General features: G+C 48.8%; 6 protein-coding genes across 6 annotated transcripts; 4 read left to right on the top strand and 2 right to left on the bottom strand.

Moving 5' to 3' along the window:
- Positions 1-2,019: 2,019 nt before the first annotated feature.
- Positions 2,020-4,847, top strand: DFJ58DRAFT_855681 (uncharacterized protein). The gene is made up of 9 exons (XM_041393905.1): positions 2,020-2,590; positions 2,652-2,831; positions 2,881-3,011; positions 3,067-3,182; positions 3,247-3,586; positions 3,637-3,768; positions 3,823-4,136; positions 4,185-4,223; positions 4,279-4,847. The coding sequence occupies exons 1-9, from the start codon at positions 2,352-2,354 to the stop codon at positions 4,723-4,725; spliced, it is 1,938 nt and encodes a 645-aa protein (XP_041248600.1). The 5' UTR covers positions 2,020-2,351; the 3' UTR covers positions 4,726-4,847.
- An 8-nt stretch (positions 4,848-4,855) lies between these two features.
- Positions 4,856-6,983, bottom strand: DFJ58DRAFT_742471 (uncharacterized protein). The gene is made up of 3 exons (XM_041387197.1): positions 6,879-6,983; positions 6,346-6,824; positions 4,856-6,271 (listed from the first exon to the last, which is right to left on the bottom strand). Exons 2-3 carry the CDS (start codon positions 6,595-6,597, stop codon positions 5,000-5,002), a joined length of 1,524 nt encoding a protein of 507 aa, XP_041248599.1. The 5' UTR covers positions 6,598-6,824; positions 6,879-6,983; the 3' UTR covers positions 4,856-4,999.
- Positions 6,984-7,034: 51 nt separating this feature from the next.
- DFJ58DRAFT_62887 (armadillo-type protein) lies at positions 7,035-11,550 on the top strand. The gene is made up of 20 exons (XM_041381164.1): positions 7,035-7,252; positions 7,308-7,492; positions 7,550-7,664; positions 7,711-7,883; positions 7,934-8,080; positions 8,137-8,333; positions 8,396-8,824; positions 8,880-8,901; positions 8,951-8,986; positions 9,036-9,126; positions 9,177-9,333; positions 9,383-9,600; positions 9,661-9,801; positions 9,858-10,100; positions 10,149-10,445; positions 10,501-10,542; positions 10,598-10,726; positions 10,777-10,995; positions 11,042-11,106; positions 11,154-11,550. Exons 1-20 carry the CDS (start codon positions 7,193-7,195, stop codon positions 11,254-11,256), a joined length of 3,069 nt encoding a protein of 1,022 aa, XP_041248598.1. The 5' UTR covers positions 7,035-7,192; the 3' UTR covers positions 11,257-11,550.
- Positions 11,551-11,788: 238 nt separating this feature from the next.
- On the top strand, positions 11,789-15,005 carry DFJ58DRAFT_765862 (aconitase family-domain-containing protein). Its single transcript, XM_041388774.1, has 12 exons — positions 11,789-12,084; positions 12,145-12,253; positions 12,311-12,340; positions 12,389-12,556; positions 12,606-12,861; positions 12,911-13,194; positions 13,247-13,628; positions 13,678-14,052; positions 14,106-14,171; positions 14,223-14,629; positions 14,686-14,757; positions 14,809-15,005. Exons 1-12 carry the CDS (start codon positions 11,906-11,908, stop codon positions 14,830-14,832), a joined length of 2,352 nt encoding a protein of 783 aa, XP_041248597.1. The 5' UTR covers positions 11,789-11,905; the 3' UTR covers positions 14,833-15,005.
- Positions 15,006-15,027: 22 nt separating this feature from the next.
- DFJ58DRAFT_765860 (uncharacterized protein) lies at positions 15,028-17,193 on the bottom strand. Its single transcript, XM_041388773.1, has 3 exons — positions 16,938-17,193; positions 15,378-16,773; positions 15,028-15,357 (listed from the first exon to the last, which is right to left on the bottom strand). The coding sequence occupies exons 1-3, from the start codon at positions 17,083-17,085 to the stop codon at positions 15,297-15,299; spliced, it is 1,605 nt and encodes a 534-aa protein (XP_041248596.1). The 5' UTR covers positions 17,086-17,193; the 3' UTR covers positions 15,028-15,296.
- A 132-nt stretch (positions 17,194-17,325) lies between these two features.
- DFJ58DRAFT_765857 (uncharacterized protein) lies at positions 17,326-19,164 on the top strand. The gene is made up of 2 exons (XM_041388772.1): positions 17,326-17,600; positions 17,663-19,164. The coding sequence occupies exons 1-2, from the start codon at positions 17,361-17,363 to the stop codon at positions 18,929-18,931; spliced, it is 1,509 nt and encodes a 502-aa protein (XP_041248595.1). The 5' UTR covers positions 17,326-17,360; the 3' UTR covers positions 18,932-19,164.
- Positions 19,165-21,565: the final 2,401 nt, after the last annotated feature.

Here is a 21,565-nt window from a genome sequence, read left to right as displayed (position 1 = left end):
ACTTCTCCCATGACGTTCAATCGGGTCCCGAGCGATTGCATTACCCGGCCCTATGATAAGAAATAGGGGACCCTGGATCGCCGATCATTCGAAAAATGCGGCAGAACGTCTTGTAAATGCAAACAACCTACACATGCTATCCAGCCATGGGCGTCAAGCGTGAAAGTACGTTCGAGAAAAAAACTCAAACGGGCGTGCCTGTCGTCCTGAAATATGCCAACTATGTAGCTTCTTCTCTTATCGCGCAGTCTCAGTGGCTGGGTAGCGTGCTCACGCGCGACGCTGTCAATGATGGCCTCGTTGCCATTCGAATTCAAGGTGCATCAACTTGCTCATTTGCGCTCCTTGCACGATGCAAAGAACGTTGACAAGCGCTCTTCACCGGCACCCGTCATATTTTTCCATTAGTGGCAGCCGTGGTCACAGACCATTATTTTGGATGGGGCTTTATGAGCGCCCTCTGGTATTTCCAGTACTCCATGGCCCTCCGGCAGATTGGGCAGTCAGATTAATTCTTGAGTACCCAGAACCTTGACTTTGGTAGTTTCTCTGATCTCTCTCGTATCGTCCGCGATCACGGCGAGGTCAGTTGAATATTGCGCAAGACCACACCGATATGTTTTGACTTCATGTTTTCTAGCCCGCTCACATTCTCGATGAAGGAGGCTCTGAGGCATAACCTAGCCAAGAGCATCTCGCTGTTCTGGCTGCGCATTGCCAACTTGGGCTACGTGCAGAGATAAGAGGCACCATCTTCGGGGTGATTACTTTTCTGAATTCCTGGTCTTTCTTTCAAGTAATCATTTGAACTTTCCCTGCAGTTGGAGCACACTGCTCTTGCCAACGCTGATCGAGTGGTCAGTCACTATATCAGTAACTGAACTGGACATGAGTAGTAGTGCCTTTAACAATGTACTGAGCGCACTTCTGTCGAATAGTTCGGCTCAATATGGTGCGTACGATTTGTGTTGTCATTTTGGATCTCACTATTATTGTTTTACAAAGAACTTGAATATACTAAGGAATTTGAAATATTAGATTCTTCAGTAGGGCTTCCGCCGCAAGTAATGATGTGGGGGTGCGCACAAGTAGTGTCTTTAATTTAAATAATGGAGTCTCATACAGGAGTCGACGATGCGTGAGACTTTTTTCCATGTATTGTCGAAAGCTCATGGCAGTACTAGTGTATTCGACAAAGATGGTCTCATCCTTGTGGTGGGCTAGAAGGGCAGCTGTATGATCTTGAGCGCCATGATGGCTTGAAGAGGAATGAAGAGATTAAGATTCGGTACGTGAAAGAGGGAATTCTAAGAAACAGCTAGAGGTTGTATGCGGACGTTGTTGAACTGCAACCTAGTAATACCATGGTGCCGGAACCGCACCACACTATACAGATGCCAGTACCGGAAAAGCACCCTAATACCCTGCAGATGCTAGCGCAGGTGTCGATGGCACAGCAACTTCATATAGCAAGGACGCATTATGTATTCCAAGTGCCTGGAATGTAAACGGAGACAATTATAACGTCTGCGCCGATTCATTGACCTGTTATACCAGATCTATAGTCTCGTAGTCGCATAGGATGGTTTCTATCGGCCCTGGTGTTCAGTTGGTGAGACCTTCGTGTTCCAACCTGAGCGGTAATGTTGAAGTGTATACTGCAAGCCGCTTAGCGCTCAAGCGCTCAAAGCTTAACCGGTAACCACTTAAGCCTCTCGTACTGTGGGAAAGTGGCCTATAATTAACTTATATCAAACTGCAGTCACATCAGAGCTTGACATGCGGCGGCGGCCCTCCAACGCATTCAACTCGCATGCCTTCTCATTCCCATCGAAGCTCGGAGGATGCTCTAGAGTCACCGCGCGCTGAAGGTGTGATCTGTTGCAGGTACTGGAAATTAAGCGTATTTCTCCCGGTGCCACAGTGAACTTCTTCGAAGTATCTATAGCGCTGAAATTTAATTTCTTAGCAAAAGCAAACTGGGCAGGCAAGTCATTGCATATATATGTTGCCACCATCTATGAATCTAAACCTTTAACAGAGTCACAGGGAAATGTTGGATCTCATACATTTTTAGTATGTCCTTGACACCAAGTTCGCCTTCAAATTCCCGAGGACTTGTCTAGGGCGAATAAAAAAGTTAAACGACGTGCGATGTGCCTGTATCTATTCCCCATGTCAATACAGAGAGTAGCTGTATTGCTGATCATCTTCATTGCGTACACCTCGCGCATTCAATTCGGATCACGGATTCCGCTCAAATACTTATTTAGTCCAGGCTGCGTCAGTGGCGTGCATGCTGAAAGGTTCGTGTTCCACCAAATATATAACATTTTTATCCGAGCAACAGCATGGATTCTGCATCTACTCCTGCAATGTTTCAGGTTCCCGCCAACTTTGTGCGCTTCACAGTTATCATCAGTATCCAGATGGTTATCCTGGCATTTGGATACGGATTCCTTGGTGCAGTTGCCTACTTTCAGTACCTTGCTCCACCCGATCCAGTCTGCGAGTTAATGATGAGCTATCCTGGAGAATTAACAATGATTATCACGTTGATAGCGACTATGCTATCAGTCACCGCTGCTACGTATGTCTACCTTTTGCTCTCTCCGACTGATCATTCAGCGAGACGTGATTTTTTCCACCAGTCTTTTCACACTTTCGGTCAAAGAGGCACTAAGGCATCGAATGTGGAAGCCCATTTCTCTAATTCACCTGAGCACTGGTGTCGCCTTAGCACAGGGCTCTCATATTCTGAAACATCGATATATGGGTTTGACCATCTCGACACTGTTCATCATTGGGATGCTGAGGCTCTTAACGGCCGGGTGCGTCTTCTCTGGAAGCATTGTCGAGATTCTCTCATTCAAGTCATAGGTGGATAACTCTCTTGACACCGACCTACTTCATGTGGCCAGTACAGTTGAATGGAACCGAACTTGACATAACTGGAAGCGCGTTTGCCACCTTGCTCCGCCAAGAATTCCTAGCAAATGGTCTCACTGACAGTGTGTATCATCTCTACTCAAGTTGACGAGTGGCTTGTAAAATGGGACAACTAAGTCCAGGACAATGCTTTTGAAATTCTCGACATTGGCGGAATGCTCAGTGGAGTTACTGCTGCAGGGTTTACCTTTGGTCTTCCCGGGACATTCAATTTCAATGGTGCAAAATATAACGTATCCACTCGTACGTCCAGCCCCGCAGTTCACTCTAGACTGTTTTACGATACTGTGCAACTAGAGGGGGGTCGTTCCTACCATTGAATCATTTTCCGGCTCGGATGGAGTTCCGAATGCTAATGGTACTCGTCTTGGGTTTTCCGGTGGAAATGTCACGGTCAACACAGGAGTCGTACCCGGATCGCACCCCAGCGTGCCTATTCCTCAAGGCTTCAGCACGAACTATTCCATGTCGCAACAAGGGTTAACAGCCAATGTCAGCTGCTGGGCCATTGACTCGAGTCAAACGCAGTACCTTTGGGACGCGAACAACTCTTACGTCATCTATGCCAATGCAGCTGCTTCGAACAATTCCATCACCGCTCTCCGCTTGTGGAATATCAGCGCAAACTGTGGTACCAGTAAGTTTGGATCTTGAATATCTTTTCTCAAGTTCACTGGCAGCTTCTAGATACGCTGACAACGTACGAATATGTGACCATGGTGGATGCGAATGGAAATACGAGCTCATCAGGGACTGGCTTTCTTCCATCTGTTGTGTGCCAAGGACCAACGAATATGAACCAAACTTATACAAACTTCAGTGAGCCTCTGAAATATGCATGTGTGGAGTCAATGACCGAATCTGTTCTTTTAGCCATTTTTACACAAGGGTTTTACAAGTATGGGTTCCTTCAAGCAAGCGTGTGCGAAGTGGTTCCCCTGCTGACCACAGTCCGCGCCGATTATTCCAATGAACAAATTTCTTCCGAGGTCACCTCATCCACTCCATTCCAGCCAGAGAATGCCGAGCTACTGTCATTTATTGCTTCAGTTGCCAGGTTTCAGTCGATCAACTCGCAGGGGCTTACGAGCAGCACAATTGGGGATACTTTGTACTCCATCTATTCATCGACCACTATCGGATCCATCAATAACAATCTCAATGACACACAGGTTTACCTTGAGCTAGTCAGTTCATCTCATACAATCTTGATCTACCTCTTATGACATTCTTAGGAGGATTACTGGCGTGGTGTTGTTGAATTTTCCGCCACAGTGAGGTTGCCGGTCCGTTCAATATGGTCCAAATTGACCCAACATCATTTCACAGTTCCTTCGATCCGGGTTTATGGCCACAGGTAGCTTCCCCAATAACGAGATCCCGGACAATCTTTCTTCCCAAGTCACTGGGACAATGTTCATATCGACGATTGGCTGGACTCGCTGGGCTAAGAACTCACCAACATATCTGCTCGCTACACTCCCGCTCACCATTATCACCATCCTCACGTTAGCCTGCGCGTTGTACAGTATTCTGGAGGCTTGGAAAGAGCGACATGGATGGGCTGGTCACCACAGGGCCCATGACTTCGATGTGTCAAACACTCTTCATCTCATTATGGTATGCGCTGCTGGGAGTCTCGCACTCAAAGATTTCGGCGAGCAAGGGATTATCAATAACGAGCGCGTGATGGTGCAGCTGAAGGAGGATGGTGAGAAGAAGAAGTTTGTGGTAGCTGATCCACCGTATTTGGTAGCGTCCAAGGAGTTCGTATGATTTTAGGCACCATCGCGCTATGGCAGTTGGTACCTGAGACAAGGTCAGAAAAGTTGGACAGATGCGATACATATCCCGAGACATCTATGAATGTATTGATTTCGAATATCTATCTATCTATTATATTAAAGCACAACATGTTTTTTCTCGTAGGGGATATCTTTGGGGACATGTACAGTAGAGACATTCATCGCAAATCTCCCTCGCTCATTTCCACTTCCCATATTCTAAAGATCGGTAGCAACTCCTGGCAGAAAAAGTCCTGAATACGAATTCAGGTTTCTGCAGCTGCATCTTGGCTATCAAGGACTGCGGAAGATCTGAAATGTTTGAGATGGTTCCGGACCTCGCGCCACGTGTTCGCATGGTTTGAATTCATGGGGCTGTGGTAGATCTTGTCGACGGAAGGGAGCATAGAGAAGATGATATGAGCGACAGCTTTTGTATCCACTACCTCAGAGGAGCGCACGTGCAATAGTTGTAGGGATGTATGCCGGAGTGACTCCGCTGTAGAGTCAACGTCGATATTCACAGCGTCTATCAACATTCTGAGCTCATCCAAATGGGGACATTGACGGAGCGCTGCGAGTAGTCCACGGAATGTAACGGTGGCTTGAGGATAATTTTTGTCTTCTAGCTCCAGAGAGCGGATGTATGGCCAACATGACATGGCTTCCAAAAGATGGTCGTTGTCAAGGTGGGTGCAGCAACCAGGAAATTCGAGTTCTAAGGTTCGGAGCTGCGGACAACAACGGAGTTGTGTGATTGCTGTCCAAGAGCTGTCCGGATCCTGAACTTCCGAACTGTAGGACTTTATCCTAATGCGTTCAAGGGTCTGGCATGCTTTACACTGGGACAGGGCATGAAGAAGCCGCTCAGCGTCTGCACAAGGCAATCTATGGAAAAAAAGGTCTATTTTTTTCAGCGAAGGGAATTCTGAGTGTTGCACGAGTGTCGTGATATATGCAGCCGTGTCTGCTAGGAAAGAAAGAGCTGTGAGGTTGAGGAAGGGCCCGAATGTGATATTATCGAGGTCCGATGGGGAAGGGACTATATTATTCATACGAATCGTGACTGTGAGAAGGGTAGGGAGATTGGAGAGGTGCTCCCATGCTGCCCAGTCGAGGGGTGGACAAGACAGAGTCACAAGCCGCTTGCACAAACGGACACTGTCAGATAGTATGGGTAGCTTATCTGCTATGGTGCCGTCGGTGTGCTTCACGGATAAATGTTCGAGAGCAGCACACCGAGTCACAATCAATTTTAGATTCGAATCAATGACCCATAGGGCACAGAGACGCAACGTGGGAGACAGAAAGAGATGCAGGTATCTAGTCGGACATGGGAGTGAAGCCGTGAATAACGTCTGCAGTCTCGGGAACATGCATGTCTCTTCGGGGAGGACTGAGAGAAGGCGAAAATCCCGGTTGGTTGCTAGTTCAATATGTATTGAGCGTACACGGGCAGCGTGATGCAAGAATTGACGAGCTTCATTTGCCGATAATGGTTCGACGTCGCCAAAGTAAGGAGGGTTACACCAGGTGCGCTGTGTTTAGGTGCTCGGTGAGATACTACTAATGAATGAAAGGGGATGAACAGAGCACAATACTGTGCACTCACCTCTGCACAGTATATTATTGGACGCAACCTTGTCACACAGCCTAGCAGTGGATTTAATCCAGAAATTTTAGCCCAAAGCTCATTCATTGCGGGTTCGTAGAATGTTTTACACGTCCTTGCAAGTGCTGCAAGGGATGTCCGCACCAATGACACCTCGTGATATGATATCATGATTGGGTTCTGCCAGTCGATATCATTGACATGCTTGAATATCTCTAGGAGGATTTCGCAAACGAGTAGAGCTTGATGCATTAATTGGGTGTCGATGGGGCACGTAGCACTGCAGTGTAGTACACAGCACGGACACGAACAAGTGTCCAGTGAAAAATCTCTGACTCCGAACGTCGGCCATGAAATTACAATCTCAGGTTGACATGCATCGGGGCCACATGCGCTCACGCGGCCGAATTTCTGGTCCTCAGGCCTGAAATCTGGAGCAACTTGTGCTTTGCAAACGATTCTGAAACGAATGATCAATTCTTTTTATTCCCGAAAGTTAGCGGATTGCATATCGTGCCATATAAATCTCTGACCATGGTTTGAACCGCGACGTAGTACTTGTAATCAAGTTGCATCCTAGATTCTCAGAATAAAAAAATTGGAGCGGCAAAGTTGAGAGACGCCCGCTGGAACTTGAACGTTGATTGATAAGAATGGCATGGCTCGGTCACGGTGACAAAATACTAACACTAACACCCGATCGAGTCCTTTAAGATCGGAATAGACGCGCCGCCACTCTTCTCTTCCATTAATCTAGAAACCATCTGCTAGTGAAGTCTATCACATAGGCAGCCGTATAGGCTGCTACCAGCTTCTTCACTTGAAATATATACGCGTTTCATATGCAATGTCGTCCGGAAACTTCCTCCCAGATTTGTCTCCTCCTGACGTGCAACAAGCAGCTCAAGTACGTACTTCAGGTTTGCACTTCTTTGGGGAGTTTTCTTATAACACTTCCACAGTTGATACAACAAGCATATTCGAGCACACATGCCCAGGTGGATCAACGACGGATCCAGCAAGAGCTAGTCGAGATTCAGAGACGACCTGAGGCATGGGGGTTGATTGTACCTTTCATCGAACATCCAGACCCAAATGTACAATTCTTTGGCGCACATACCGCGCAGGTTAAGATCATGCGTGATTGGTAAGTGCTCTACCTTTTCCTCCTTACAATGGTACTGATCAGCTGCTATTGCTGCAGGGATTCATTTCCTGAGGAAAACGCCGAACATCTACGAGACCTACTACTCAAGCTCACCTCACACTCGATATTGACTGGCAAGGGCAAGGTAGTATACCGTAAACTGTTTGTTGCAGTAAGTGCAAGTTCTAGATTGAAGTCCGTCTAGTGATCGTTTGCAGATCACATCACTCGCACTCCGCATTGCGCCGGGTTCACCCTCAAGGTGGCCAGACTGGATAGTGTCGGCAGTCAATTCTCTCTCTTCCTCTGGCATGCCTCCAGAACAACTCCTTTCTTTCCTTACCATAGTCGCTGAAGAGGTCGAAACGGCCGACCTTCTAGGGTCCAGTAAGTGAGTGCGACGATTCGAATCATTCTGCATCATCACCAATTTCGTTCCAGGATGCAAATGCATCAGTCTCTTTTGGACGCTTCTCAGATGGTCGTCCAAGCTGTGATAACATCTATCACTCGACCGACTCTTATACTGCCTGAACTACAATCCGCACTTAAGTGCTTTCAAGCATGGATATACACATTACGAGCCAAGTAACGTCCTTTTATACACTCTGCTCAAATTCTAACTTAACGCGTTACTACACAAGTGACATCACACCCATTATTCCACTGTTAATCACGATAATGATACCCTCACCAGACTCCGGATTTGACGAGTCGACCTTCTCAGCGGCTTCTGATGTTTTACAGGAGATCATGACGAGGTCTTCGTTGGCTGGAGGTGCGGGTACAAGCACGTTGTCAGAGCCGCTTCTTATTTGGCTTGATGGCTATGGAGATCGTGGTGAGCCTCGGTTGTTGCACATGTTCACTCGATACGATTGCTCACTGTTATCCGATACCCAGCCGGTTCAGTCGATGGTGTATCTCATTCACTTTGTAAACTACTGGTTGCTCTGGGAGACCACTCCACCATGTATTTCGCCTCCAACATCACATCATTAAAACCTATACCTGGAACACCCTACCGGCGCGCCTACTTTGTGCAGAAGTTCTTGCATCTCCTTTTGAAATATACTGGACTACCGGGTTATTACGGTGTCGACGAAGAGGAGAGCGAGATGACTCTTGGCTTTTGGTACCTCTTTCAGGAGTCGTTGTGGAGCGTGGAGTACGAAGACCAAGCTGAGGGTCAGGATGACATACCTTCACTTCTTGATGTCAAAGAAAAGGAACAATGGGCCGTCGTGAATGCGGTATACGTTCAACTTGTGGAGATACTGAGAAGGAAAGTAATGTGGCCAGACCAGCGTACTCTCAGTTACTGGGCAAAAGGTGATAGATTTACATCACCTTTGCTTGTCTTGTGCTGAAACGAATTGTTTTGTAGATGAAGTCGACAGGTTTCAAGTGTGAGTGAGAGCAATATTCACCAATTCGCATGGCGTTGACGGTTTACAGATATCGGAGGGACGTCGGTGATACCCTGATCAATGCGTGAATAAGATTATCGACATGTCTGTATTTTATGTTGATTCATCCCCAGATATTACATCCTGCGAAATGACATGCTGGGGTACTTCCTTGAGGACATGCAAAAGCGCTTTGCGCAACCGAATGGGTCGCAAGGATGGGAGGTGGGCGCTTCTTTCGGTCTATATGATGCTCATTTAATACATACTACCAGGAAATTGAAGCTACGTTGCACTGTATCATGTCAATTCAAGAAGCGGTACCGCTAGAAGACAACCCCTTCCTCGCTCGGCTGTTCGGACCTGATATACTTGGTCGTTTGCCAACTTCAGGTCAGGATCGAATACGTAGGACCATGCTTGGCTTGATTGGTAGGAGCATTGCACAACTTTGATCCTCTTCTTAACCTTCGGTGTTCAGCGGCGTACTCGACATGGTTCACTAAAGCACCAACACCCACCTCAACTCCGTCTCTTCTGATGAACGCCATTTCTTATGTCGTTGCTGCTCTACCAGAGCCTGCGTTATGCCTGCCGGCTGCAAATGCCCTTCGTGATCTGTGCGATGCTAATCGTGCTGCGCTTGCGCCTCATATTGGAGCGTTCGCGGAGCTCCATGCTGGATTGAGTGGTATCCCGGTCCGTGAGATCCATGCATTGTCTGTATCTTCACTAACATTGTCATGCGAACATGCCCAGGATACGGAAAAGAGCAAGGTTCTCCAATCAATCGCGAGTGTAATACAAGCATTGCCGCCTGATGAGGAGATTCCGCCTATCCAGGCGATTGTTTGCCCGGTAGTTGAAAAACTTGCACAAGCCCTGCACGTTTCCTCCCAGGTTCGTATTGAGTCAGACGCGGGTTCCTTCAGGCTGAGTTGTTTTACCTTGCGCAGCTTGTGGACGAAACTCGAATCATCATCATTTCCCAACTTCAAACATTGTCAGGGGTAGCCAAGGGTCTCACACGCACGCAAGACTCATTGCTTATCCTTGACGAATCGCCCGAAGAGAGAGCCGAGGCTGAGCGCCTACAACAAGCACGTGAAAATTACACGATGGTGAAAGTTCGTGAAGATCTGTTCAATACGATAAGAAATGTAGCAACATTCTGGTCCATGGATGCTGGTGTCTCAGATGTATGTTCCAGTGTATTTCTACACATTATTCGACTGACACTGAACAAGGCATTGAGTGACTTTTTCCGTTCGATAACTTCTTTGCCTTCGGATGTCACCTTGCTTTCGCTTCCTGCAGCTCCGATTTTTGAGATCATATGTCTTGCATGCCAGAGGCAACTCACGGCTGTATGGCTGTCTTTAGCAACCATGCTCGTCATACAGCTTGATCCGCCGGCGTTGTTTTCAACCTCGACGCTTAAATCTACACCAAGTCCTGAGGCGCTGGGGGTGATCTCGACTCTACTGCCAGTATTGCTTGAAGCATCGCTAGGAGTACTGGGACAGCCTGGGGCGATGGAAGCTGTGGGTGTACCTTGTGCTATTTTTGAACGACAGCTCTGATGATTTCTTATTGTAGAATCCTGACATCGTGCAGGCATTTTTCGGATGCATGGATACCGTGAGTACCGGGTGCGGAATTAGAGACCCAATGCAAGCTAATTGAAATCAATCAGATTGCAAAGCATTTCCTCGTGGGATTTTACCGACTACCACCCGGCGCCCTCGATGCATTGATGCAATGCGCTGTGACTTCATTGTCGCTGCAAGAGCGATATTCGCTTGTTGCAACATGCACTTTTCTGGTACTTGTGGTTTTGTACTGATGTTACCGCTTCTCACTTGTTGATGCCAGGAAACGCTCATAAGGCGAACAGCCAGTAGTGATGATCTGGGAGATGCAAGTCCGATGCTAATCCAAGGGCATGGTCGGCCGATCCTACGAGCCATTTTGTGTGGCTTCGCGGGTGTGGCGCCAAGATCCGCGACGCAGAACCTAATCGAGCTGTTATCCATAGTAGCATCCAAGTTCCCTGCAGAAACGAGAACGTGGATGACTGATATCTTGTTTGCGGTATGCATTGGTTGTTGCTCTGTGAGGAAGTCTGACATGGGTGCAGGATGACTTTGTGCAGTCAAAGGCAGGCCCGGAGGCGAAGCGAACTTTCGTAAAAGCTATCATTGGGTTTGTTAATGCCGTTCATACGAGCTTCCTGTACTGATTACGAATAGGTCTCGATCGCCGAAGAAAACGAGAGAAGCAGCACAGCAGTTTACACTTGTCGCCCGAGGCCTGGAAGGTACTAGCTTTGGATATGCCTCTGTTAATATTTGATGTGGGGAGTTTTGCTACTGGTCCGCTAATTCGACATTACGTTGAACGCGCTTGACTCAAGAACTGGCACTCGTCGGAGATGTCGGTCAGCATGCTATCAATGTCAATGTGTACCTAGTACCACGGTAATGGGCGTGGAAGTGCTGAGGTGAGTGCGGCACCCACAACTGCCAGCACACTACAGGACCTCGTGGTTAGTATGACGAAGCTCCCACAGCTTGCAGCTCATGGGGGGGCACTCCCATACCATCGTGCGACGGCCTCCGACCGATTAAGGTGAAGGAAGATGAATCGTCGGCGTGTCGGCGATGTTGAATGCTGTTGAAGGACTTATATGTGTCTGAAACCTGTGACATCGGATAGTCAGGATTGGTCCGGTGAGCATATCTGGGGCAAGACCCTGGCCGTCCTGTGCAATCGGCGGCAGAGCGGCTTGATGAGGGAAGAATGACGGCTAATACTATCAAAAGCGGTAAGTTGTTCGGCCGTAGCGGGCATAGTCTTATAAATAGATGACTGTGATTGGCTGTCAAGCTCCCATGAATCACAAGCATAAATTGGCAACTATCGGAACGCGAATTGCCGAGCTCACGCTTTTCTTCAAACCTTGCTTGTCGTAGCACACAGCTGCTCGTCGGTCTTTTCGACGATGCCTATCCTCTCTTCCTCAACGCGCGATGCGATGCGTTCGCTGCAGCGGCTGGCCGCAGGGATGGCCACCGCTGCCCCAAGAATTGGTGACACCAAAGTTCCCATGTCGCTTCTGGAGAAGGGTGCATACATAAACTACCAGCGTATTGAGGATAACCTCGCCATCGTCCGTGACAGGTGATAACAAGCATTTACTTGATTCATAGTCTTGTTTCTAATACACTATCTGATCCGCAGGCTCCAGCGCCCGCTCACTTTGTCGGAGAAGATTGTGTATGGACACTTGGATGATCCTCATAACCAAGACATTGTCCGAGGCACAAGTTACCTTAAGCTTCGCCCTGACGTATGTCTGATGCTTCCCTTCTCTGCGAGTAACTGCTGAATTATTCCTTATCAACAGCGGGTGGCCTGCCAGGATGCTACTGCCCAGGTCCGCGCATAACGTCACTACTACATCTCCCCGCTGACGTAACCATAGATGGCTCTGTTGCAATTCATGTCTGCCGGCATGGACACAGCAGCTGTTCCAACTACAGTTCACTGTGACCACTTGATTGAAGCTCAAGTTGGTGGTGTTAAGGATTTGGCACGTGCCGTTGATCTCAACAAGGAGGTGTACGATTTCTTGGCTACCGCAACTGCAAAAGTCGGTTGTTTGCTACTTTGGGTCTTTGTATTTGCTCATTGGTTCGCAGTATGGTCTTGGATTTTGGAAGCCAGGTTCTGGTATCATTCACCAAATTATCTTGGAAAACTACGCATTCCCTGGTGGACTCATGATCGGTACTGACTCTCACACACCTAATGCGGGAGGTTTGGGTATGGTTGCTTGTGGTGTTGGGGGTGCTGATGCCGTTGACGTCATGGCTGATATTCCTTGGGAGCTGAAGTGCCCTAATGTTATCGGTGTAAACCTTACTGGCAAAATTGGAGGCTGGACTACGCCAAAGGGTGCGCGCGTTCTCGAATTTATTCTTCTCGCATGGTTAACTGCTCGTAGACGTCATCCTGAAGGTCGCTGGTATTCTCACTGTCAAGGGTGGGACTGGTGCCATCGTTGAATACCGTGGTCCTGGTGTCGAGTCATTGTCTTGCACGGGTATGGCCACTATCTGTAACATGGGTGCCGAAATCGGCGCAACTACCTCGCTCTTCCCCTTCAACCGCCGTATGGTTGACTACCTCAACGCTACCAAGCGTTCCGAGATTGCTCAATACGCACAGCGCTTTGCACACAACCTTAAGGCTGATGAAGGCTCTGAGTACGACCAGGTTATCGAGATTGTTTGTAATGTCGTTGATGTTTTCGTCGCCCGGACTGATGTTTTATGCCCAGAACCTCTCGGAACTCGAGCCCCACATCAACGGTCCCTTCACTCCTGATCTTGCTACCCCGCTCTCGAAGTTTGCTGAGGAGGTCAAGAAGAACAACTGGCCCCAAGAACTCAAGGTCGCTCTCATCGGTTCTTGCACTAACTCTTCATACGAGGACATGTCACGTTCTGCTTCCATTGCACGTGAAGCTGCCGAGCATGGTCTCGATGTGAAGAGCAAGTTCACAATCACTCCTGGTTCTGAGCAAGTCCGTGCCACCATTGAACGTGACGGTCAAATTGGTGCTTTCGAAGCCGTCGGCGGACTCGTTCTGGCTAACGCATGCGGTCCTTGCATCGGTCAATGGGACAGGAAAGACGTTAAGAAGGGCGAGGTCAACTCGAGTGCGTTTTTTGTGTCATTGTATTACATTTTTCAACAAATGTTCTTTAGTTATCACCTCCTACAACCGTAACTTCACCGGCCGTAACGATGCTAACCCTGCCACCCACGCTTTCGTCGCCTCCCCGGATGTTGTAACTGCAATGGCTTTCGCTGGTGACCTCACCTTCAACCCGGTTTCGGACACCCTCATTGGTTCTGATGGCAAGCCCTTCAAGTTCTCGGACCCTACTGGCAATGAGCTTCCTCCTCGTGGTTATGACCCCGGCCAAAACACTTTCCAGCCTCCTCCTGCAGACCGTGCTAGCGTTACGGTTGCAGTTGACGCTAAGAGCGACCGTCTTCAACTCCTCCATCCTTTCAAGTCTTGGGACGGTAAGACCCCGACTGACCTCCCCGTTCTGATCAAGGTGAAGGGCAAGTGCAGTAAGTGAAGCTCATTTCTGAGTCCTCGCACTGCGCCTCATTGACGTTTCTAGCGACTGACCACATATCTGCTGGTGGTCCCTGGCTTAAGTACCGCGGTCACCTCGAGAACATCTCGCGTAAGTCACCTTACCCATAGTTCTCTAGACTTTCATCTCACCCTGGGATAGAAAACTGTCTAATCGGTGCAATCAACTCTGAGAACGGCGAGGCAAACAAAGTCAAGAACCAGATCACCGGCGAATATGGGCCAGTTCCCCAGACTGCTGCTTACTACCGCGACAAGGGCATCAAGTGGGTCGTTGTCGGTGACTCCAACTACGGTGAAGGTTCATCTCGCGAGCACGCTGCCCTTGAGCCTCGCTACCTTGGTGGTCTTGCCATTATTACCCGGTCATTTGCTCGTATCCACGAGACGAACTTGAAGAAGCAGGGCATGCTTGCTCTCACTTTCGCCAACCCTGAGGACTACGACAAAATTCAACCCAGCGACAAGGTCGACATCGTGGGCTTGGACTCCTTTGCCCCCGGAAAGAACTTGACTCTTGTTGCCAAGCATGCGGATGGTAGCAAGGATGTGAGTTCCTGAATCCTGTAATGGCTTCTTGTGACGCTGACGGGATGATATTGCAGGAAATTTCTCTTGCTCACTCCTTCAATGAGGGTCAAATTGAGTGGTTCAAAGCAGGCTCCGCTCTTAACTTGGTGCGTTCAATTCGTATGTGACAGGTTCGTCTTCTGACCTTGTCGATATAGATGGCTGCCAAGGCCAAGCAGTAAACAGTGATATAGACTGAAGGAACATGTGCCATGTCCAGACACAGTAGACCTCATGTTCAATTATCGCTTCTCTCATACTTATTTCCTTCGTTATCTATATCATGGTCTTGATAACTTGTTTATACATCTCTTGTAATAACACTGGACGACAAATAAAGCATTTCGATCCTGGAGGATACCTTGGTTAGAGGATAAAGGTATCGGGCTATTCATCCAAAGGTTCGTGCATCGTCATCTTCCGCCTTCTTTCCAGCAGCGCTTTTCTTGCCATACTTTCTCTCCCGGATAGGTGACCATGCTGGGGTGGACGTAACAAGTCTGATCCAAAGGATATCATCGAAGACGCTGACGATGATTCATGCCGAACTGGTTTAGGTCTTGAACGTCTCCGCTGCCCACCCCTCTTCCGCGACGACACTTTGGATTGTTCAGAATGCATTGTGTTCGTGCGCAATTTCGGAACGTTATTGGAAGGAAGCGCCAGGTGCGACTGTGTAAACCCATACCCGTAGTTCTTCAGGTTCGCTGAGGCCGCAGCAACAGACTCAGAGGTGTAAACGCTGCTGGAGCTGGCGTGCGAGGCACGACTCTCATTCTTTGCTACACCGATAAGAGCTGCGTTGTGTTTCAGCGGTACGTGGGACTCTTGCGTCCACACGGGTGTCATACCTGGGCGAAGTGTTACCTGGCTATCGCTGGGAGCCAGATTCGACTGCGATACGTCGGGGTAGGAAACTCGGTCTCGAGGATAGCCACTCAGTCCACGAATGTGCAGTCCGTTTACGTCGTCGTTCAGCTGGGGCTCTGTAGAGTATGACGGCGGATCGTGAGCAGCGAGAGGTACGTCGTATTCGGGATCTGGAAATTGTTGTGGCCAATGGTTTTTTGCAGACCCCGGCGGAATGTCGCTTTCTTTATATGTGGATGGGCGTGGCGTGCGGTTGCCAGTAACAGTGCCGAAGGCGGTCATGAAGTTGGACTTGAGGGCGGAGGCCCAACCCTCCGGGGGCGGGTGTTCGTTGACTATTGGATCGCGAGGTTCAACCTCATCAGGGAGTGGTATGTTGTGCCAGTCTCCAGGGCCGATGCCTGGTGTGTTCTCCATCACTGCTCGTAACCTCTCTCTAGGCGTGCGCTGGGTATAGCCTGGCGAGGGGAGAAATTGCGGTAGACCATCTCCTTCCGGCGGCAGGAAACCTTGCGTGGGATACTGAACAGCGTTCCTCGGTGGACCCAACTCGGCTACCCTTGTGCTGTAACATGTTGGGCCACCGTGGCTTGACTCGTCACCAGACGTCAGGTCGCCAGGGGCAATATTTGCTACCTGCAGCCGACCTAGCGTGCGCGGGCTTTCCTGTACGCTGAACGCGCTTGCATGATTCGCGAGTGCAGGTCGTCGCTGTTCCATGGGCGGGTAGACGTCACCAACCACCGTTTTTGAGGGACTGTACCCTGGCGCCCGATCATAGGCTTTGTAGAAATTCGCAGCCATCGGTGTGTTTATGGGGTTGGAAAAATGATCGCCAGTATTTCTCCGGACTAGAGATGCAGGGAGGTAAAATTCAGATTCCTCGTGTGGGGTGTGCACCTGCAAGCTGGGCTCGGGGCCGTCCTCGAGTACGTCTCTCGCTGTCCAAAGTTCGTCGTCGTCTCGCGTTTTCCGCGCTGATGGGCGCGAACGCATCCACCATGCCAAAAATGCCAGGCAACAAGCGAGGACACAGACGGTGCCCAGGATGATCGCAACGTAGAACGGGGCGGAGAGCTCGGTTTTGGACGTATGCATGGAAGCGGGAGAGACGAGTGCTGTCGGACGAGCGGATGTGCTGGTGCTGCTTGAGGAATTGGAGGGAGTGCTAGTGGTGGCGAGTGTCTGTGATGAAAACGAGGAACTTGATGTCGCGCTGCTGAGCAATGAGGATATTGTGCCAGTTGCCGAAGCTGATGTTGTTGCCAGGGACAGGAACAGTAGTCGTCAATGCCTGGGACTGTGTCAACTGGCCTCCTGTCTCCATTCCGGTTGCACTGATAGAGTCAGGACTGATCTGAGTGCTCGGCTGTGGCACATATTCCGGCCAGCGGCTGCCTTCGGGGTAGTATGAAACATCTCCAGGTCCTGCTGGAGAGTCCTGAAATCACGATTGACGGTTGTCCATTTTTTCCCAGAATCAAGTTAGAATCCGCTCTGCGATTACGGTCATGTGGAGAAATATTGGCAAAGAACGGCATGCGTGAAATCAAAGACATGGGCATGGTAACGTCGGGTGTATATGCGCGCCTGGCGCTGAGCTACCAGAGCCCTGGAGAAGATGAGGTGACTTGTCAAAATTAAGAGTACTAGGTCTTATTTCTTAAATCGTGAAACGCGACGTGGCTTGAAATTTTAATCCTAACGGCCAGTCTGACATGTACTACAGATCACATAAACTTCAGTCCAAGCCTATGTTGTTTGTGTCTATTTGAATTTTGGGCGTGACACTGCACCCGATCATCTTGATATATTGTCGATATCCATCGCCAACTGATCAATGCATCGAGCTCTGTTCGTTTGTGAAATCCTCCTGAGCATATTCACGCATGTCGATAAATTCTTACCATGGTCATGTCACCCGAGGTCATCGGCTTGGAAATCTCTCGCAGCACTTGCAAGGACATGCAAACCCTTTCACGAGCCCGCGATGGATTTTCTTTGGGCTGACATATATGAGATAACACCACTGCTAGGCTGCGTAACGAGGCTAAATCAAATCATATATCGGAACTCACAAGTGCGGACTCGTCGTGCCTTGTTTATTCCTTTCTCGCTGACTCACCGATCATCTCAACGCAGTACCACTGGTCCTCTCAAGACATTGAACCTTTATCTGAGCATGAGGCCCGTCAATTTTTGCGGCACGCTACCCATGTGCGCTCACTGCGCGTAGAAAGCAGCGAGCATTTTCACCTCTTGGCAAATCTTCCCATCGAAACATGCATTTTCCCGAGTCTGTCTTCATTATCCTTTATCGTCGATCATCCTCACGCTAAATACCTGCATCTCTTTCTATCCCCTACTCTGCGCAAGTGCAGCCTATCTGTCATCCATCCGGATTTCAAATATATCGCGACTCGTTTTGCTGCTTTGGAGGACTTGTCCATCAAGCCCGGGTCCTTTGATGACAGCATAGCAGATGATTTGCCTCTGCTGTCTAATACTGTCCGTTTGTGCAAGCAGCTTACAAATCTGTATTGCCCACCTCTCAACTGGGCAGCTTGGAGGCACATTTCCAACCTCCCAACCCTCCTCACAGTGGAGATTAGCGATCTGCCCAGGGATCATCGCTGGCCTTTGGGTCGGGACACCCACAACTTCGCACATTTCCGCAACCTCACAAGTCTTTTTTTCTTTGTAGACACGGCCACGTACACTATCGCAGTCATTCAACACTCAGAATTCCCCTCGCTACAAGAGTTTGTAATAACAGTCAGGGATTTGCCTTATGCGGAGGCCAAGCAACTTTGTCGCGCGCTGTCCCAGTGCAAGGCAAATCAGAACCTTGAACGCATTGAGATAATCTCCCCTTATCACACAGTTAGGGGGCCCCCGAGCAGTGTGATCACACAATTCTTTTGTTTCACCCAGCTCCGAACCTTGGAACTCGACTTTCCTCATTGCTGCTTCAATCTTGATAACAACCTTCTTTTGGAAGCCATGGCAAGTTGGCCACACATATCCTCGCTGATATTGGTGGACGAGAAAACGGTACCCACTGTCACATTCCGCGGACTATTCACAGCGCTCCTTCAATGTCCCCACTTGCTTAACTTGGACATGTCAATAGACGCTGTGAGAATCGATATCGATCCTACAGCCGAGTCATTTCGACATACCACCCTAGAATTATTGAACTTGACCCGGTGTCGTGTAGCGGATGCTGAAGCTGTTGCTCGCATCCTCTTCTCCATGCTCCCTCGTATCAACGAAGTCGCCGACAACCGAGACCCATTTGACTCATGGGACATGAACATTGACTTTCTGAAGCAGTGGGAGGAGGTTAACAGGCATCTCGATCTTTTAAATGGCCGCGAGCCACGAAGCTCCGAGTTTGATTCGGACTGATGTCGGTGAATTTTCTGGAGTTGTACATGGCAATATGCTCGCGTCATTTTTGCACCATGCTGGCTATGGTACAGTTCTCATCATCGTACTTTTCTTTTTCTGGCCTCATGCATCCTACGCTACCGAACAACGTCGCTCTCGGAAAATGAGATCCATACTCTACTAGTACTTATTCTATGTGCCTTCCAATGCATGTGCGCTGTTGAATAATGTAATTGATGAGAGCATATGCCTACCCAAATGTCGTGTTAACTGCTAGCTACACGGCTCCACCTACCATCATCAACACTGAAGCATATATACATCATAATCCAAGTTCAGTCCGTTCACAATGTGGGCAGCCCGATTCCGTCCCAAGTTGACGAAGTCATGAACTCGGCGTCACACTGCAATCGATCAACAGTGTCGCACGATGACTTTCTGAAACAGAGGTAACGTCGAGGTCAATACATTGTTTGAACCACCCCACGATGCCCAGTGCGGGTATGACCCGGGTCGACCCATGTCACGCCCTAGCTTGAAATCGGACCATAGATACTTGAAAGGCACATCAGGTGTAGTAGCTCTCGCCACTGTCTCGACTGAGGGTGACTGAAATTCTCCATACACACATACACCATATAACCAGACAAAGTGCATATTGCGTGATCATACAACCATTTCGTACAGTTCCACATCCCGAATCTACCTCGACAGACCTTTCAAGCAACCTGCATTCACAGCCGAGACACCTTAGCACCACTCCGAACCGGAACATCGTTGCATTAAGGTCTTGCTGAAGACAGGGGGATCAGCAGGATTGCTGCCACAACATAATAGCTAAACATACGCAGACGATGCTCTAAAGTGATTTCAAGAATTGTTTTGAGAAACTCCGTCTTTTGAGAGTCACCAACAGATTGTTTTCCCTTCTTCTGGAAGCGTTCAAACGGTAGCTTGGCTTTCCAAGTAGACGAATTTTTTTGACATGTGTGGACGGCAACCCTCACAGCTTTCTTGACAGCAGCTGTATGTGGAGACGCCAAATAGTGCTCGAGAGCGACATAAAAAGAGGGAACAGACTCTTGCTGGTCCTGAAGATAGCGCCGCTTGTCAAAAATGTAGAAAGAGTGTTCGAATATAATGACAGCAGCTAAGTGATCAATAATAAGTAAGATCATTGCAACATAGCCTCAAAATTTACCTGAACTGAGCTGAACAATGTTCTCCAAGGGTGACGAGCTAGAGGCCTGGCACATTCGCAACATGAGAAATGTGTACAATTTGTGACCAATTGGACATACCACAGAGAGTAACCTAGACCGCATCTCTGCACGATGACTCCGCTCAAGCTGGTCAGATCATGATGGAAAGTTGAAAATCATCCACCTCCTGGAGATCGATACACTTACATTCTGCCAATGTATAATATCTTCGGTCAGTATGACCCGAAATCAAAGAAGGATGAAGAAACTAACGTCCTATTGATGGATCAGCTATGTTAATCGCGAGGAAGGCTCTAGGATCGAAACGCTCACCGTCTGTCAAGGGATGCACGATTTCAGTCATAAGCAAAGCTCGACGGAAGATCAGCATACTGACTTGCTGTCAGTGGATGAGCAATGTCATTAGAGAGCAATGCTAAAGCTCGATTGGAGGGAGAGACTCGCCATCTGTCAATGGATCGACGATGTCATCGATCAGCAACGCTCGAGCTCAATAGTAGATGAACACACTCACGAACTGTCAATGGGGATCGGCAATTTCATTGGTCAGTGATGCTCCACTTCGATTGCAGATCGATGTGCTTACATCCTTTGAATGGATGGGAGATGTCTTCAGTCAGTATGGCTCGAGCTCAATGGCGGATCGACCAACTCACAATCTGTTAACAGAGCAGCAACGTGTTCGGTCAGTATGACGTGAGAATGACATAAAATCAATACACTTACATCCTGACAATGGATCAGTGATTGCATCGGTGAGGAAGGCAGGACGTCGACAAAGGATTATCACACTCACAAGCTGTCAATGGATCGACGATTACTTTGGTCAGTGGCACAAGGTCGGTAGAGGATCAATATACTGACCTCCTGAAGATAAATCATCAATTGCTTTGGTCAGGAATGCTTGAGCTCGACAAAGGATCGATGCGCTCACGTTCTATCAACAGATGGGAGACAGCTTGATTCAACAAGGCTTGAGCTTGGAGGATCAACACACTTACACGCTGCGAACAGTGAGCAATGACTTCGATTAGCATGGCTCGAGCCCGAAGGACAATCAACTCACAGCCTGCGAACAGTGGGCAACGACTTCGATCAGTATGGCTTGAGCTCGAAGGAGGATCAAACCACTCACATACTGCGAACAGTGGGCAACGACTTCGATCAGTATGGCTCGAGCTCCAAGGAGGATCAAACCACTCACGTCCTGCGAACGGTGGGCAATGACTCCGATTAGGATTGCTCGAGCTCGAAGGAGGATCAACGCACTCACAGCCTGCGAACAGTGGGAAATAACCTCAATCAGCATGGCTCGAGCTTGAAGGAGGGTCAACACACTCACATGCTGTGAACAATGGGCAATGACTTGGATCAGCATGGATTGAGCTCGAAGGAGGATCAACACACTCACGTCCTGTGAACAGTGGAC

Source organism: Suillus subalutaceus (assembly GCF_016647625.1).
Source record: "Suillus subalutaceus strain FC151 chromosome Unknown DFJ58scaffold_12, whole genome shotgun sequence".
NCBI classification, from domain to species: Eukaryota; Fungi; Basidiomycota; class Agaricomycetes; order Boletales; family Suillaceae; genus Suillus; species Suillus subalutaceus.
The sequence above is the reverse complement of the archived record's forward strand: the minus strand, read 5'-3'. Positions and strand labels throughout refer to the sequence as shown.

What these genes read in the sequence shown, in the direction of transcription:
- DFJ58DRAFT_855681 (XM_041393905.1), top strand. Translation starts at nt 2,352, where the DNA reads ATGGATTCTGCATCTACTCCTGCAATGTTTCAGGTTCCCGCCAACTTT. An exon ending in CTGAGGCTCTTAACGGCCGG is followed by an intron (nt 2,832 to 2,880) that starts GTGCGTCTTCTC and finishes TTCAAGTCATAG; the next exon opens with GTGGATAACTCTCTTGACAC. An exon ending in TTGTTGAATTTTCCGCCACA is followed by an intron (nt 4,224 to 4,278) that starts GTGAGGTTGCCG and finishes ATCATTTCACAG; the next exon opens with TTCCTTCGATCCGGGTTTAT.
- DFJ58DRAFT_742471 (XM_041387197.1), bottom strand. Translation starts at nt 6,597, where the DNA reads ATGCATCAAGCTCTACTCGTTTGCGAAATCCTCCTAGAGATATTCAAG. An exon ending in CAATAATATACTGTGCAGAG is followed by an intron (nt 6,272 to 6,345) that starts GTGAGTGCACAG and finishes ACCTAAACACAG; the next exon opens with CGCACCTGGTGTAACCCTCC.
- DFJ58DRAFT_62887 (XM_041381164.1), top strand. Translation starts at nt 7,193, where the DNA reads ATGTCGTCCGGAAACTTCCTCCCAGATTTGTCTCCTCCTGACGTGCAA. An exon ending in TGATGGCTATGGAGATCGTG is followed by an intron (nt 8,334 to 8,395) that starts GTGAGCCTCGGT and finishes TCCGATACCCAG; the next exon opens with CCGGTTCAGTCGATGGTGTA. An exon ending in CCCTGCACGTTTCCTCCCAG is followed by an intron (nt 9,802 to 9,857) that starts GTTCGTATTGAG and finishes TACCTTGCGCAG; the next exon opens with CTTGTGGACGAAACTCGAAT.
- DFJ58DRAFT_765862 (XM_041388774.1), top strand. Translation starts at nt 11,906, where the DNA reads ATGCCTATCCTCTCTTCCTCAACGCGCGATGCGATGCGTTCGCTGCAG. An exon ending in CTCGCCATCGTCCGTGACAG is followed by an intron (nt 12,085 to 12,144) that starts GTGATAACAAGC and finishes TCTGATCCGCAG; the next exon opens with GCTCCAGCGCCCGCTCACTT. An exon ending in CAGGCTCCGCTCTTAACTTG is followed by an intron (nt 14,758 to 14,808) that starts GTGCGTTCAATT and finishes TTGTCGATATAG; the next exon opens with ATGGCTGCCAAGGCCAAGCA.
- DFJ58DRAFT_765860 (XM_041388773.1), bottom strand. Translation starts at nt 17,085, where the DNA reads ATGCCCATGTCTTTGATTTCACGCATGCCGTTCTTTGCCAATATTTCT. An exon ending in CTCCAGCAGGACCTGGAGAT is followed by an intron (nt 16,774 to 16,937) that starts GTTTCATACTAC and finishes CAACAACATCAG; the next exon opens with CTTCGGCAACTGGCACAATA.
- DFJ58DRAFT_765857 (XM_041388772.1), top strand. Translation starts at nt 17,361, where the DNA reads ATGCATCGAGCTCTGTTCGTTTGTGAAATCCTCCTGAGCATATTCACG. An exon ending in TCATATATCGGAACTCACAA is followed by an intron (nt 17,601 to 17,662) that starts GTGCGGACTCGT and finishes ATCTCAACGCAG; the next exon opens with TACCACTGGTCCTCTCAAGA.